At 40.5% G+C, this 18,225-nt stretch overlaps 1 protein-coding gene across 2 annotated transcripts in view; it reads right to left on the bottom strand.

Annotated features, from left to right (window-relative positions):
• The window catches only part of TXNDC11 (thioredoxin domain containing 11), a gene marked incomplete at both ends in the record, with an annotated part of 33,378 nt that extends 17,331 nt beyond the window's left edge, over window positions 1-16,047 (bottom strand). The window contains 6 exons of one of the 2 annotated variants that reach the window (XM_082006501.1): window positions 1,090-1,183; window positions 8,910-9,039; window positions 10,992-11,089; window positions 11,779-11,995; window positions 12,288-12,362; window positions 15,902-15,984. In XM_082006501.1, coding sequence (XP_081862627.1) covers window positions 1,090-1,183; window positions 8,910-9,039; window positions 10,992-11,089; window positions 11,779-11,995; window positions 12,288-12,362; window positions 15,902-15,984 — 697 coding nt within the window. Of the gene's footprint in view, window positions 1-1,089; window positions 1,184-8,909; window positions 9,040-10,991; window positions 11,090-11,778; window positions 11,996-12,287; window positions 12,363-15,901 lie in introns of both variants that reach the window. The other variant, XM_082006502.1, reaches the window with a different exon arrangement.
• Window positions 16,048-18,225: the final 2,178 nt, after the last annotated feature.

Genomic DNA, 18,225 nt, shown 5'->3' with positions numbered 1-18,225 from the left:
GAGGTAGAAGAAAGGTAACAAGAGCAGGCAACAAGAACAGATGTGTTCCTCTTCTGCACTCAAGGTACAGAGAATGTTAACCTTAATTGTCCAATTTCTTGATTTGCTTATTAAATATAGAATCTGGTATCATAGGTGCACCTTGCTCCATGTTATGGTGACTCAAAAGCCAACATGAGATAGAGAGAGATATATGTGGAGAAGGTATGAACATCGACTGTTTAATGATGTACATTTACAATAAATATGTATTATAGTATTTCTATATTTTTAAGTCTGTACACATGAGGATAGAATGCTTCTAACCTTTATTTTGCAAAGAACTATCCCAACATACAAATGAGGAAGTTACAGAACAAGATATAAGAGAACGGGCTCTGTGTCATATACCAAGTCAGTGGCACAGTAAAAAATCAGAATAGCAGCATCAATTTCCTTCATTTGCCAACAGAAAGAAATCCTGGTAAAATGTGCTAATCTTAACTTTAAGAAAGCTTTATCCAGAATTTACGATCAAAAAACAAAAGGTATTAATTGTATATGACGTTTGCATGTTTAAACACAAGAGTTTTTGTATTTTAGATATTAATGCAAAACAACAGGGAGAAAATGCCCTTCTCATCATGCTACCTTTTACCAGCTCTGTAACTCCATCAAGGAAAGCACTTTGTTGAATTCAGTTACTAAGTACTGACAAAGTCAAGTTCATCCTAATGCCCCTGAACCTGACATTTCAAGTGTTGCACAAAACAAACATTCTTGGATTCAACTTAAGTAAGTGCTAGCCTGATTATGGCTCTATATGAGTTGCAGCTACACCTTTAGGTTTTTGAGGAAACTGTATCTTAGTGTATCCCTGAATAGCAGCCTGTCATATACTTTATTCCATGATGACTGATCACATAAGCCTCTTACATAAGCAATCCTCGCACTGTAACAAAAGAAAGTCTCATAATTAGATCAGCATCAAGCAATACTCAAAAGGGATTAATTCCCAAGTTACAAAATACTGCAAAACACTACTGAAGTCCATATCCATATACGTAACTCATTCACAGATGCCTTACATTATGAAAATGAAGCTTTTACCTTTCTTTAATGAATGTAACGCTGACGTGAAGAATGTTAAATAACCAGGCGGTTGAGGTGAAGCATTGAACTCAAAATACCCTAGAACTCCAGGCTGAAATAATAATTAGAGTTAGTTAAGCTATTTTCAAGTATAAATATATGGGGCACAGCAATTATTTGCCTACAGTAAAACACAACAGATTTTAAAAAGACAACAAAGTTTACTGAAGAACAGTCACTTTATGCTGCAAGAAAAAATGTCATATTACAAGACTGAATGGAAATCAGTTCTAAAGTTGTCATTCAAAAGCTATGTACAAGAGAAAGTTTCTATGGCTGTAGATGCGTAAGTTTCAAACTGTGTATTTCCCATGTTAGCTAAGTTCACTAAAAACAATTAATATTTGCTTTGCAAATATTTTGAGTCGGTTCCAGCACCGATATAAGAACCATAAACACCGCAAAGACTTCTTTTAGAATTAGAGTATCAAATGTGATTTTTCAGATTATAAACAACTTAAACAGTAACACTTTAATTGTTCACTATGTTGCACGTAATTAGCAACTACATATGAATTCAGACATTTTGTGAGTGAATACTTGAACTGCTAAGCCAACTTATCATCCCATCATTAAGCTATCAATCATCATAAATTCTTTCAGTATATCCTGCAGGAGTTAGTGAGACACCAGCTGCACAAAAATAATGAAAGAGCCCCATATCCCACCTGCATACCCATGAAGTTCTTCAAATTGCCAAACAGACAACTCAAAATTTAAAAGACTCATCCCTAAATAGGCCTACTGACTTTGCCAGGTATGAAGCCTGAATGGCTTCACATTAAATTCAGGAAGAGACTCTGGGAGAAGCTGACTTGGAACAGAGAGGTACGTCTAAAGTCTAAAGACTTCTCTTGTTCCAAAATTCAAATTAAGTTTTGGTTTTAAATTTTACAAAAATATAATCCATTAAGAATTATTATTAATTATGTTTTTTAATCTATCACTCAAATTGGCTCAGTAAACTTTCATGACAAAGTGATAGAATTTGGTTATTTTGTGTTACTCATTTCCCACTTCCTTCGGTGCATACAGAAAGAGCATTTGATACACAAAGCAAGAGCACTCTAGGGATTGCTGTGGAGCAAAAGATTCCAGACTCACTGATCACCCATTTCTGTGGCAAATATATTCCCACATAAGTATTTTCATTTAGTATTTTGGTGGCTGCTTTATTTTTTTGTTAAGTTTTACATATAGAATTTTTAATTTATTTTTAAAACATTAAAATATATTTTGCCTGTTACTGTCACTAGTGATATGAATTCAGTTATTCATACCAGGCATATGAATTGAGCTAATTCAGTATGAATTAGCGATCTCAGGATGTTCACCAATAACAACATTGCCCATTCCAACTAATGACCTGCTCTTTTTAGGCAGGAATTATCTTTCGTGAATAAATGCTAAACACAAGATGCTTGTTCATAAAGACTCCTTATGAAGGAGTACCCCAGGAAAAATATCAATAATAAACACGAGATACAACCAATTAGTGAAATTTCTGCAATAACAATTGTCAAGAAGGAAATAAAAATATAAATAGTAAAGAAGTAAAAAAAATACAGCAAAATTCATTCTTCTCATACACTCATTCTTTTTTAAACAATAAACAGGTTAGTAGTTAGCGTTCATCTTTTTCTCCTAGTATGAAATTAAGATAGTAAAGAAACAATCCCTTATAAAAAAACCTTTAAAGCATTCAAGTGAACCAAAATAAGGAGACAGACAAGATGATCAAAATTTTAAGTTTCCCATTTCCCAGGAACATTTCTGAATACCATTACTGTACAAAGCAAACTTATGGCAGCAAATATTGAATGAAAGAAGAGTCAAAAGTGACAGTAAAATGAAGACATGAAGCCAAAAGTCAGATCTGGATATATTTATAAAGTTACTAAAAAAGGTGATGTTCTGATTCAGATTGCCAGTTCTGTTGTACACTAATAGCAGCTTAAGACTTCCAGATTACGAAGAATAAGATGTTTCCATGAGGAGTTTTTGGAAAGTGTTTTTCCAATAAGAAAAAATTGTTGTGGAAGAATATATACTAATACTATATGTCTAAACATTAATGTGGTTAATTCATGTCCTTTTAACAATCATCCCAAAATAGTTAAAATTTCCTCCCTGCTACAGGCTGCAATTATACATACAAGGAAAGTGTCTAAAATGCTGTATTTCTTCTCAAGTACCACGTAAATTTTCTTGTTCTTCTGAAGATTCAAGCATTACAGAAGAGATAATCTCAATGTAAATAAGAGGTTCCTACTTTTGAATACAAGCATGCTAAAAAGAGCTTGATGGCAGCAACTCCCACTTCCTTTCATGCAAGAACCTCCAAGACAATCAATAACTTCCGTAGCAACAGGTACATGCATACAGTTTATGTGGGCATCTACATACAAGCTGTAACTGATGATCAGCTGCTTCCAGGCAACTATCTGCATGGAGTTCTGGTTGATTGTCTTTGTGCAGGCAGTTAGGAATAATCAGCTGAACAGGATATGACTCGCTGCTATATAAAGCAGGAGGATAAAATACTAGAAAGTGACATACGAATAGTTTAAAAACACTCCATTAGGAGCCTTGGCATGGCTAGAGTGGAGCTTACTGGAGCTTTTCTTTCCATGAAACAATTTTCATAACCTGTCTCAAACCAGGTGTCTGTAGGAAAGGTTTTGGAACAAACCTGAGGATGTCAGTAGTGAAGAGTCATTACTACCATCTCCTAATGAAACTCATATATGGAAATAAAACATCATTAATTATAGCGTAGCCTATTTCTTGCTTGGCCTGTACACCAGAGGAACAGAAAGTGATGTGTGATGCCAATTAAATCAAACAAGTAACAGACCTGACAAGCATCTCAACAATTACAGAACAGAAAGTTCATAGAAACTTTAAGATCTTCAGATGAGTAATTTTTATCAGAGAACAGCCAACGTGGTTTTATTACAGAACCATGCCTCAAGTCTATCACAGTTCTTTGAAGGAATGAGCAAGCATGTAGATAACTGATCTCTCAATGCAGCATACTGTAATTCCCTGAAAGCCTACATGACGTTGCCAAGCACACTGGAAGAAACTAAGGCGATAAGGAGTAACACAGAAGGTCCTTTTCTAGATTAGTAGAAAAGATAGAAAACTATGGGTAGAAGTTATCGTTTTCCACAAAGACAGACAGCCAGGATGTGTACTGATGGTCATATAGTTGAACATTTCTACAAACACTTTAGAAAAGAGAAAGAAGGGTGAGAAACAAAACTTGCAAAGGTTATTAGGAATCATCAGAACTACAGCTGACTCTTCTGAGTTGCAGACAGACAGTATTAAATGACTATGTGATGCAAGAGCTCTGAAATTTAAAGGCCAATAAATATGAAGTAATGGGAAGAGAGAACAGAAAAATCCCAGTTACTGATTAGCTCTTACAGTTAGATAAATGCTTTTACTACTCAATTAAGTTATTTCTATCCCAATTTGTATTTATTTATTTTTATTCTTTGGCTATACTGCATTGAATCTCAGACTTGTGCAGACAGGCAATTCCTGCCTCATGTTATCTGTAAACAGAGAAAAGAAAACATCAAGAGGAAAAGGAACATATTATCTCTGGGGAACAAAAGAACCAATATTACATACCACTAATTCTATACTGCAGAAATGCAAGAAAGAAACTGCTGATTGATATTCGATTAATTAATTTACAAGTAAAGGTCTGTTCATTTTCTAATGAGGTTAAAAGCACTGTGTATCCACAATGGAAAGCAAATTCTGACATCATCATTTAACATAGGCACCACAGTACCCCACACAAGAGCAAGCTATTAAGTCAAATCTACTTCTGGGTGAGATCCTACACAGCTGGTTAATGCTCAGGAAGCATTTCTACACAAATAGAGCAAAGAAGAAAGCTGACACATGCCAGCTACCTCTCAGAGAGACCAACTCCTCCCCCACCTCTCCCAAAGCCAGAAAATTATGAGCTCCCCAGGCATATTCAATTTTCATAAGTGGATGAAGCTTTTTGTCTAACTACAGAAGCTGCATGTTTTCTTCCTCTGTGTGCCAGAAGGATGAGGCCATTTCTAGTAGCTGGGTTAGTCAGATGAGGAACGAGACATGCCAGTTTGGATTAAAATTAAACTGTTACATCTCTCCAGTTAAGAAAACAAAAGAAGTCTAATTATAAGTACTTACAGGTACCTAGAGTTACAGTAGGAAGTGCGTATCTTCCTCCTGATGTAACTTAGATCTTCCTATACATTCCAAGATTTTAACTGCTTTCCAAATGGCATTTTTTCCCTTGCTCTCAAAAATTAAATTCTAATTCTTATCCAGTTCTAGTTTTGCACTAATATCATTCCATGACCACAAAAATCCCTTAACTAGTATTAGAAAATGCAGAATCTTAACTTTCGAGTCTCAACCAGATTTCCACACCCCCCCCGCGGGGTTTCAGCGCCCTCTTGTGAGATCAATAGAGCAGTGCAGCATCTCACGATACTCATGATTTGGTTGAGGAACAATTACACCATGTCACTAACACCAACTTGCTTACATTTATCTGGATTGCGTTCATCAGTTTTTCTTACAAATAAAAACATGCTAATTAACATTTGACTACAACATAAAACACTGATAGATTTCAGTATCTCTTGGTGTGGTTCAACTTATAAAAAAATGCTTTGAATGTTTATCTTGGTACCTTTACAGTACTTGCTAGTTCAGGCATACTAACATGTTTAATGGATTTCAGTATTGAGTGTGAGTAGAGCTCCTGTGTTTCTTTGCTAGATGCTTTTTCCACCAAAAGCTGGCTACTGGAATTTGAACACAACATTAAAGCATCAAAAGCTTCACAGATTGGATGGAAAAGGACAACTATGGGCTTTAAGTCCTGGCTATCAATGAACTGACCAGCAACAACAAAATGCCCTTGAAACAAGAAAAGAAGGGTGCAGTAGCTCTTTTAAGTGTGAAAACACATGCTGAGCAGAACTTCAGCTCGACATGATGGCCTGCAAATGAACCACCCTTCTAATGAACCAATAACTTACCAACTTATTGCATACTCCAGATTACACACAGTGCTATCCTTGGACAGAGAAACAGAACAATGAGGACCAAAAGCGAGTGACAGGCAACAGCTCTGTGACCTACTGCAGAGTAAACACACCTAACACAAGGTTGCAGAATCCATTCCCTAGCAGAACACAGGACTGAAAATTACATACTGATGATGACAAATCTTTCAGAAAATATTCTGAGCTTCAAATTAATTAGCTTTTCAATGAAGAAATCACAAAAACCTGATCAAGCAGGAGACAGTAGTCAAAATGCCCAACGGTCTATCCTTTAGTCTTCTCTCCTTTCCTACGGCTAAAAATTAACATTTTTAATATATAAAAGATCAAAAATCAAAGGAAGACGCTAACCAAGGCTCTCAAACTAGCAATTAGTTTGTGCCATGTATACACTTCCGTTACCTACTCCATTTCAAGACTTTCTCACTTCTTAAACACAGGAATCACCTCCTGGATTGTATCTTCTCCTACAAAATGTATAAAGTTCCTCGACTTGCACGGAAAACATTAGAAAAAGCTCACATTTCTAACTGTTTAAAATGATGAAACAACATGTTTATTTCTGGTTTAAAACTAACTTTTCCTTCATGCCTATGCTTCCCTCGCCATCCATCTTCATATGTAATTCTCTACTACTTAAGTCATTTCTGTATACCAGCTCCTGTTCATTCAGCATTTGCTTTTATTATTGCAGTCACCTGGACCTGAACTAGCCAATGCCCTGTTCCCTGAATGGATCTTACTGCATGAGCTGGCTGTTAATTTTGCATACGCTTCTCCCCCTCTTGCTTAACTTCACAGAGCCAAGACACTGAGCACCTGATGCCACAGTCTGGGAAATAACCTCAGCCTTAATGACTGTGGGGCAGCATGACAGACCATACTCTATTCTTAGTCCATTTCCGAAAAGAGAACCAACAAATGCTGAACATAAACAGAGATCATAGAATCACAGAATCTTTGGGTTGGAAAGGACCTTTAAAGGCCATCTAGTCTAACCCCCCTGCAGTGAGCAGGGACAGCTTCAACCAGACCAGGTTGCTCAGAGCCCCATCCAACCTGATCTGGGATGTTTCCAGGGATGGGCCATCTACCACCTCTCTGGGCAACCCAGGCCAGTGTTTCACCACCCTTATCATAAAAAATTTCTTCCTTACATCTACTCTAAATCTGCCCTCTTTTAGTTTAAAAACATTACCCCTTGTCCTATGACAACAGGCCCTGCTAAAAAGTTTGTCCCCATCTTTCTTATAGGCCCTCCAAGTACTGGAAGGCTGCAATAAGGTCTCCCCGGAAAAGCGGAGATAAGGCATTTGTAGCCACAGACTTTGAAGCACAGGAAGAGGAGGGGGGAAGTTTGAACATAGAAACAAAAGTATATGTTCAATTGCTAAACAGTATTTAAAGTATTTTCTGGTTCCCCCACAAATTCATCTGTTATCTTAAGTCTTTTTCCAGTGGAAGTGCACCTCCTACTGTAAAGCAAATTTAAGCTTAATGACACTATGTTTATTAATTACCTTTTGCAGACTACCAAGAAATAACTCACATAACAAACACCAAAAACCAAGCATGGCTGCTTTCAAATCTCTATAGAAGGCAAAAAACCCCGGAGTTTTAGAATGACAAAACTGAAAGCAGTGAAAAGACAACAGAATCGCTTGTGATCACAGAGACTATCAGCCTCAGAGACAGCCACACAACTCACTACTCCTGACTCACAGTCCTCACTTAACACACTGCAAAACTAAACCCATTAATAATAGGTCCTGAGGGATAAACTGAAGCGAGAACAGCGCAGCACCTACCCATGGTTAACTACCAGTGTGCGTCCCCTTATGCTGTGGCACTTTTCATTTAACAGCACAGATCATGCTCCGTCCTGCAGCAGAACCAGTCATTAGAATACGCACCAATTCAAAGAGGAACTCGGCTTCATTCTGAAACACCGGAAACCCCTCACATGTTTTGGCCACTACTACAGCATCGATTCGTGTATCAGGTTTTCTGTTCTGCTCTAATAGCTTGGGGTTTAGTAATGGTACGTCTCCATTGTGCACTACAGAAATGAACAGTTATAAAGGGATTATACATGGTTCTCTTGTAAGCGTGTTTTGTCTAATTGGAAGTCATTAATCCACTAGTATTGCTACAAATCTTGGCACCTCTGAACACAACAGACTGAAAATTAATAAACACAATGCACCCGTGGATTAAAACCATGAAGCATACAAAGTGGTTAGGAGCCATTATTTCAACTGATTTCACATTTGTTTTTACTTAACAGACTTATCTTATTAGAAAGGTTTAATATTCCTTTAAAAAATAAAGCAATTACTATGTATTTCTCATATGCTTTCCCAACTTACTGCAAGATTTTTGCAAAAAGATTTCTCCCTTCTTTCTTGTTCATATGCAACTTTTTGGCGAGGTAACAACTTTGATTGTTGCCTCTACATACTAAAGTACTGTAAATTAAGAGCATCACTGAATCATAAGAGTCACTATACAGGTAACCAACATTACGAATTTGTCTTCATATTTTTATGATTTTAACAAATTTATGGGACACTGATTTCAGGATCCGGAAAATAAAACTAGTACTTTGGAGCAGATCAAATTTAATTGTGAAACAAGTCAAACTCTTTCTGAACCACAGTGGTAAAGCTAGAGAAGAGAGACAAGTACCTCATAATTTGAGAGGAAATCTAGTAATTTTGATCGAGACGAGATGTAGAGTAGTGGTGTCATCACCCGGCGAACAAACTTTTCAATATAAACAGCACTCATAGGGCCTTTGTATTCAATTGGTCCAAAACTAGTACCAAAAAAAATAATAAAACATTAAGACTTAAATTAGAGAGAGTCCCTGCTGGGGGTGGCAGAGATAGGAGTTACATGGACAGCATGCTCAGCCTCTAGGGAATTGCTCTCTGTGTTAATTAACAATGGCTTCTGTAGCTGATTGAGAAGTTGTGTTACCAGACTTGAAGTACAGTGCAGAAATTGCAGTGACTTTAATGCCGTGTCTATGGATAGGTGCAGTGTGTTGGTGGGGATGAAAGAATGGAGACCTCTTCTCAGTTCCATTAAAGAAGTTGGTAAAATTCTGTATGAATTACATGATTATATAGGTATTTTTCTTCTTTGTCCCAAGTAAATACATGTGACTTAAAAATACAGATCTGAAAAATGCCACTATTTTCACTTGATTTTTTTTAATCTTTAGAAAAGTTCAGTGCCAATCTGAAAGGTACAATATTTTTACATAGACTTTTACAAGTAGCACTCAATAAAGCAGGGACAAATCCAGTCACACTGCTGATGAACAGACTCAGCGAGACTACAGTTTCTTCCCCAGCCATCTGATAGAACAGCTCACACATGAAGCAATGCTAAAACAGAAGGCAGGCCAGGCCTTGTGGTTACAATTTCCAGAACTTCTCCTTCATCCCCTTGAAATCCTGCATCTGATTTACTATCATTAGGTTGAACAAAGCATCACAGTCCAAAATGAAATCAAACACAAAAAGCACGAGGAATTAGTCCATTCCCACTGAAGAATTTAATGTGATGCGTTTTTTAACATAGTTTATACATACAGACACTGAAAAACATCAAATTCGTGCTGAGGTACCTATATTCAGATGCTTTGAAATGGTCTTCTAGAGCCCACTAGATTATTTTAAATCCTACACTGGTTTATTATGAACCTTTGTCTTAACAGCAACATGCACTGCTTCAACATGTCATATGCCCAGCACGCAACATTCGAGGTTTAGTATCTTGGGCATGAGGGGGTGCATTGCCCTTTGGGGTTTTTATGAAGTATCAGTATGAATTTACATCTCATCTTGTTGCAACTCTGTTTAAGGTCACTGAAAATACCCAAGTGTATCCATCTAATGTGTTGTAATTTCAAGATCAAATAAGTTTATGTCAATGTACATCCAAGTGGGATTGTTGGTTTTTTTATTACACTTTGCATTATGCCAGTGCCATCTGTGTCTGCTCCAAGTTCAGCTGACAAAGATCAGAGTTGTTCCTCCTCAATACATAAATCCCCGCCCCCCCAAATCAAAATCATCCTCAGTAATGGAAGAGAGCTGCAGTTCAAGATTAGGGTACACAAGTAAAATGCAAGTGATAAACTACATAGCATCCAGCTCTATTGTACCTAGCATTAGAAAGTGTGTTTCCTTAGCTTCCGCTCCACACCAAGAGGGGAAAAAGATAATACATACAAATACTAAAAAATGAAGATGAGATTATATAAATTTTATACAATGATATCTTAGCATTTGGAGCATTAAAAAGTGAGCATAAAGTTAAAATTTAGAAGAAAGTCTTCAGTACATAGTGCCATTTAAATATGCACTTAAATTCCACTAACTTCAATAGCACATACTTTATTGCTGCCACAAATTGGGACCAGTTGATATAATCCATTCACAGAGCAAGCAGACAACTGAAATTAATATATAAATCTGAATTCTTTACTTTTCATTGGAGGCAGAACTTCCAGGAGATGCAGGGACAAAAGAAAATTTCCTTAAGGATGAAGAACTGCACAGCATGTCATTTAACTGACATTTACAGCCCTTCTTGACACCTAAGTCATATAGGGGATAAGCTTCACCCAGAATCTCCTCCTCTATGACTATCTACTATAGCCATAAATACAGCATTTTCAAAATGCAACATTTGATACAACGTCCCTGTTTCTCAAAACAACAGTAAGAAACCCAGACTATACATACGAAATCTTACCTCCGATGGTATAAGTGTATCACAGGAAAATAAAAGAAATGCTTCTGCTTCCTGCATTTCCCCTGGTTCCACCAGCAATTTACAGCCACAAACAGCACCTGCAACGCAGGTAAAAATTCACAGCTAACAAAGTACATTACTGTGACCTTCTTTATCCAACATGTATTTTTCCCAAGCCATTCCACTGGCTACTTCCAGTGTCTTTTCAACTCAGTATTCAATTTCTGCTCCTCTTAACTCTATCACACAAGACTTGTTGCAGCAGCAACCCTTCTGGTCACTTTTCTTTGTAGTTTTTAAACTTCTTAATCTAAATCCTTCAAATCTACTAACTTAGTCACAATTCTTATTAATTATTTTTTCTGCAGAGTGGAGCTCAACAAGCAGAGGTTTAGAACAGCTGTACTTCTGAAGAGTTCACAGGTAACCAACTGCTAGAAAGCAGTGCTATAGTTGCACTCGTACACGACTACCAGTGTCTCCAAGGGCCCTGGAACCAGGGGCAAACTCCCTGTAATTTCTGTCTGAAAGCATTTCACGCATATTCACATACATATGAGAACACTCCACAAGAAGAAACTTCTGGAGTTCCCCATTCAGGAGCAGAAATAACAGACAACTGAGCAGGAATAACAGGTTTTGTCCATTTATTCTAACACTGTGTATGTTAAACTAAAGACTACTGGCTGAGTTACCCTAAAATGTGTGCATTCAAGTCCTACTGGTTCCCATGGGATGACAGAAATTAGCATTGGTCGTATTTGATTCATATCTTCTCTGGAGTTACCTGGTCTGACAATCTGCTGGCCACATGTTCTATTTGTTCTCTTGCTGCAATGGACTGGCCACACCATGGCGCGTAGAAGAAATACAGCACAATTTCTGAATCCTGACGAAGGTGATCTGCATAGTCTAATTGTCCCCGAAAAAGATCAATGACTGGAGATCTTGTGGAGAAAAAATTCACTGGAAGCTTCGCTGGCATTGTTACATCTTTTGCTCGGCTGCAGGAAGGAAATTAAGAGTGGTTAGGGAGACCGTACAGCAGTAGTTAAAAGCGCGTGCTCAAAGCCCTAATTTTTAACCTTAGCAAACGTCATGCAATGACAAAACTTTAGAAATTGATGCAAATGACTAGAACTTACATTTTCAGAGTTAGTTTCATGAAATACCACAAAAAGCTAAAGATCTCCTTTAACAAGCTCTAGAAAGTCACGCTGTGATAACATGCACTATGTTTATGGGTTTGTTAGCTCACACTCTTTATCTGCTGGTTGCTATAGAGCATAAAGTTACCAGGAAGAGTGATTTCTTTGGATTTCTTCCCTGGCCTCATCCTCTTTTAACACTTGTACTTTAGGTAACAGCACCCTGATAAGAGAAGAGACACTGGTCATAAAGTTTTGTGATGTGATGTTTATATAAACAGAGACTATTACCCTGCCTTATGCTTCGCTTTAAAGTATTCTACACTTCTTTTATATTTTATTGGGGGGGGGGGGGGGGGAGTGTATTTCAATGATTAGAGCCGGGACTGCAAACTGATATTTGATCCTTCTCAGGTTATAATTTTAGTAATTGTGATAAAATTACTGAGCCCTGAGCACTGTCACACTCATAGGTTAACCAACCTCCTAACAGCACTGCCACATTTTAAACTTTTACAGTCATTCCGGTTTGCAAGAAGTACCTTTGTTTTTACATTACAGACCCACAAAAGGCACAGCTCTTCTCTCATTTCCAGGTTACTAAGCACGCCCTTAAAGCTCAACATTTACAAATCACTCCCAGTATATTTTCTAAAAGTTACGGGAATTCTTAATTCATATGTAAGAGACAACATTTCTTTCAAAATCCATAGTTTTGAAAGTATTAACTGGCCCCTCATGTTTACAGTTCACTAATTCCACTGCTCACAAAATTATGTTTTCACACAGATGGCCAAAAATCTAATTCCTTTGCTGGACTTCTACCTTTGTTCCTTCCCTTCTCCCCCAGTCAGTAACCCAGCACCTCCTTCCCCAACCCTTAGGTTCTCATGTCACCACAATCAACACCGCTGGTTCCTTCCCGTTCCTGCACTCTATGCTTAGCCAGACTGTTAGCTTCTTCCCGTGATTTCTAACTGCTAGCTGGACAGGACACAACTCTGATAGGCCATGGCTCTAACTCACAGGTCAGCACAATCGCACTGATTAGCTGCTGAAAGTGAAACAGGGCAGCTAAGTGTTGATCTCACACTAATACAGACTTCTTCAGAGTCCTTAATTTCTAGAATTTCTCCTCTAACTAGTTTTATGGAAATGGACAACCTAAATATGTTTAAATCTTCTGCTTCCTCTACTGAATTAAACTGAAAGTGAAAAATTGGTTCAAGAGTTATGGTGAGTGGGCACACAGATGGATATAGAACATAACAGCCGAGACATGAAAACGAGATACGAAAATTGGCTCCAAATTGCAAAGAAGTGTAAAACAGATCAACTGAAGTCACATGGTATGAATGAGTCAGGAATTACATGGCTACCCTCAAATATGAAAAAAACCCTCTAGTAAGTATTAAAAAACAAAACACAATAAATCAGTAGATACCAGCTTCTTAAGCTGATTTGTTCAGTAGTTTCTCCCTCTCCAATACCAAATGCATAACAGAGTACTCCCAAGAGTATGTAACTCCCGGGTTTATGAAGAGAATAGTGCTCTGAACCCCTAAAAATTATACAAGTATAAACTGAGGATTACATAATACACGATTATACAAACATAATAATCACATACAGCTTATTAAAACACCGATTGTATTATTTACCTGCTGCACAGAGCCTATAACACCTTAAACTCATTTCAAGAGAACAACCTGGTAATAAAGGAAAGCACATGCAAGTGCCTGTAGGATTGGCCCCTTTGACTGCAAGGTCCTTAGAGTGGGGTTGTCTCAAAAGATTTGCATAGTCACAGAATCATTAAGGTTGGAAAAGACCTTTAAGATCATCAAGTCCAACCGTCAACCCAACACCACCAAGTCCACTAAACTATGTCCCAAAGTGCCACGTCTACACGTTTTTTGAAATAGTGGCAGAAATAATTCAGGTTCTAACCCACAGGCTTTCCTTAACAATACAGGTTAGGTCAGGCTTCATTTGGCTATTCTTTGAGCCACTATAAACCTGTAATACCTGAAACCCCACTAACAGATTGCCTTGTCTTAATGGAATTTTCCCTTTTGATACTTTTCATCCATTGGTCTCTGAAGTTACATGTTGTAAGCGTAGCGGTAGTAACCGTATTCTGGTGCTGAGACTTACTTACAAACCGTACTGATGTGTGGTGAGAAACTATGTTCTGAAGTCATAGTTAACATGTGCAATTAACTGTCCTCCAAATTACAGGAATTTTTACATTTGAATTTTCTATGTTCCTGACAGCAACAGAACAGGGGAATAATTTTCTGATATTAGTTTGCCTACTTAAGCACAACCCAAAAAGCCAAAACCCTTTAATCAAACTTTCTGTACAGAGTACAGGGTGGCAAGAAGCAAATTTCAAGCACATTCCATTTGTGAGCTTGCAAACACAGCTAGCAGTAACATGAAAGGTGCATGCAGTTTTTAAATAACAGACAGCAGCATCATTGTACACATTAAAAACATTTTTTTTTAGTAATGGACAGTAAAACAGGGAGGTGATTAAGTTCAGAAATCCTTCACCATACATTCCCATACAGCAAGAGCTTTACGCTTTCATGTCAATTATCCGGTCATTGTGAGGTACAGACTATTGGAATAGGGACACTGCTGCTCACAGAGCAACAAACTGAGACACCTGAAATTCACCCTGATTCAAATCCATGGACAGGCAAGAAAAAAAGGCCTCAGTATTTTTCAGAAGCATTGCCTGTGAATCAAGTGTTTCTTGGAAAAAAAATTTATCAGAGTCTGTAGAATAGGGAAGTAATCAGATCCTTGTAGCCTTCTCCCACTCCCAAAACTAAACCCCAAATGCACTAGATGTTCTTAAACTAATATAGTATGACTTGAAGCACGTAACAGTCACCTTGTCCTAAAACCCATCCAGAACATTCAGATCCTAGTTTAGGCTCCAGAAACGAGCTGCCCAGCTGCAGTGCATTCACGTGCCTCCCGTGCATCACCTAACTCTCCCCAAACTTGCAGCTACAAACATCATCTGGTGCCAGGTCCCCCAGGCTCTCTGCCAACAGGAGCCAAAGAGACTTCTTTGGTACCCCCACGCAGACGCAGCCGGCTGAGGAAAGGGTTTCAGCCCCGTGTACCCCCAGTCCTGCTGTGGCAACGCGAGGTACGAGTTACTCTCTGGAGATGAGGCAAAACATCTTCCTCAGGTGCTCCTCAGCGCCTGTCCCCCAGGTGCGTGTGCATCCGCGTACCGTGGCCACACCCCGCCGCCCTCCGATAAAGGCAGACGTGTCTTTAAAAATACCGCCGCCGCTTCCCCCGCCGTGCATTAGCACAGGGAGCGGCGGCCTCTCCCCGCCTCTGCCCGCTGAGCTGGGGACGGGGTTCCCTCATGGCAGAAGAACGGCCGACGTCGCCACGGGGATCGCGTGTCGCTGGGCCCGGGAGGAAGATGTCCGGCCCCCGGCCCGGGAACAGCCGCTCCTGACGGACCCGGCCCCGGGCGGCGCCTCACAGACCCCGGCCCCAGAGCGCGGGGAGACGCGCGAGTCTCAACCAGAGCGGGCACAGGGGGCCGCGCCCGGGAGGGCAGACCGCCCGGCCAGCCCCGGCCGCCCACGCCGGCGCACCCGCAAGCCCCGGGAGGAGACACCCGGCGGCGGCTCTGCCCCAGCCCGCCGAGGCAAGACACCGCCTCCAGGAAGAGTTGCGGGCGGCCTCTTCCCCCGGCCGGGCCGCTCGGCCCCCCGCCATTACCTGCAGGTGACTTTGAGGGCGACGAGGAAGGCGCAGCCCAGCACGATGGCAGCGCCGCAGAGCAGCTCGGGCCGCCGCGCCATCTGGGCGGCGCGAGGCCGCAGCCGAGGGGCAGCCGTGGGGCCGGAGCCGCCGCATAACGACATCACCGCCGGCCGAAGCGGGGAGGGGTGCGGGCCGCCGGCCGCTCCCGCTCGCACACGTCTCCCTACCGCCCGCCCGTCAGCCGCGCCGGGGCGGGCGGGGCCGCCCCCTCCGTCGGCCAACCCGCCGCCGCCACGTCGCACCGCCCCGAGCAGACGCACTGGCCGCTGGGCCCCTCCCGCAGCAGAGGGGCCCCCTGGGGAAGGAGGGGCTCCCTGGGGAGGGCGGGCCCGCGCGCGGCCGGCGGCCCCCGCTCGCCCCTCGCCGGCATCCGCGACTGAGCCCCGGCAGCTCCGTCCCGTCTGCGGGGCCCGGGCCCCGCGGCCGCTACGCCCCGCCAGCCATCAAGGATTTCACACCGTCCGCACAGAACAAGGATTTCACGTTTAGTTTCTTCTAGAATTACTTCCAATAATTTACACAGCACTTACATTAAACAATGAAAGCATAAAATTGAGAAAACAATTGAGAAAGGCACACGATACAACCGGGTTTTGTCACAGAAATAACAGCGTCCGTAGCACTCTATTGCAAGCTCCGTTTATTACGAACACGGTGAAAATCGGCGTTGCCGCAGGTGCTATTCCGCGCACCAAGCGAACGCTGCGCACACCGTGCAGCGCCCGCAGCCGCGCTCCAGCCGAGGCTGCGGGAACGGCTGCCCCGGCTCCGGCTGCAGCAGAAGGGGGTGGGGGGTTAATACTCGTTGTGCTTTTATTTTGTGAAATGAAAGGGATACAGCGTCCAGGCTTGTCATGTGTATGGTATCACTTTGGTTCAACACTTTTTACATACGCACGTGGCCAATAGACTACATTCAAACTACTGAAGTCATTCTTAAAGCTCTGCTAATGATGTCAGCCAATCGTAGAGAAAAATACTCTCGAGAGGAGGGAGAAGGCAAGAGGGGGAAAAGAAACCCAGCTTTAGCTATTTTGAATGAATGACTGAAAGCAGCTTAGTTTAAAAAGGGAAAAAAAAAAAAAAGGAACTAAGTGAACACACAAAGCAAGCTGAAACACAGTCTGCAGAGAAGCCAAAATGCAACAGAAGCTCCAGTGACAGTAAAGCCCAAAGGATCCTCAGCCAGAAGTCATCCCAGCCCCTGGACGGTTTTCCGTTTCTGTGGGCTGCAGGAAGTGGGACGTGAAGGACCGTGCGCCGGCAGCTGAGGCGGTGGTTCGTGCCCAAGGCAAAAGGCTGAAAACGTCCCAGCACTACACAACTCCAAAATGCTTGTCTACTTCCAAGACAGCTGGCCCGTTTTGTTATTTAAGTGATGTGATGAGCTAATGACAATACAGAAAACTGCAAACAAGCAGCTGGAGACACAGATAGCAACTTATTACATTTTTAGCTACAGGTGCTCAAGCTTTTGCTAACCAGCAAATCATTGTTTGTTTTTACAAAACCTCAATCCTGAGAGGCTACATGCAGAAAACAGCTTTGTGTAAAGTTCTCTTTATTACAGGCAACATTAGTCCATACAATAATACACAATACTGACATACATGTGTAATCTTTCAAAATCATCATTTAAACAGCAAAGACCAAGAAACAGAATTTTAACTACTTCATTTTCAAAAATTAATACGCTTTTTCCTCCCAAGATCCTTTTTCAGTAAATTATATTGAAACATACAAATAGAGAAAAAATACCCACCATTCAACATATACTGTAGTTAAATGGTTATTTTGTTTAAAATCTTTCATAAGAAAATCCTTTTTAGCAACCTACATACAGATAAGTAGCAAACTTTGTTTTAAACAAATCCTCTCCATTAAAAGATCTGAAGAATTTGCATCCATCATTTTCTTCTTAGCCCATAGCACTCTGTTTTGTAATACCTTGATACCTTAAAGTTTTTCAACAGAAGGACTGATACTAGGGGGCTTCCTAGACATTATAACCTCTCTTCCCCCACTTCTATTTCCTAACTTTCTGTCCAACAGAAGGTGAGCACGTAATACTTCAGATTTTTTTAATCACCACTCCGTTTCATGAGAGCATAGACAGGTCTGCTCAATCCCCCTAAATCTACTACATTTTGCTGTTCAGGAGGAACAATATATGCCAATAAAAGCAGAAAACCTGCAGCTTTTCTGTCACATGCTTTTGATTATTGTCAAATTTTCTGGTTTATGCTTCCAGCTGATAACATGTATGTGTCATCTCAGTA

The sequence above is a fragment of the Phaethon aethereus genome, assembly GCF_964289735.1.
Source record: "Phaethon aethereus genome assembly, chromosome: 15".
Classification (NCBI taxonomy): domain Eukaryota; kingdom Metazoa; phylum Chordata; class Aves; order Phaethontiformes; family Phaethontidae; genus Phaethon; species Phaethon aethereus.
This window is presented reverse-complemented; position numbering and strand designations above follow the sequence as displayed.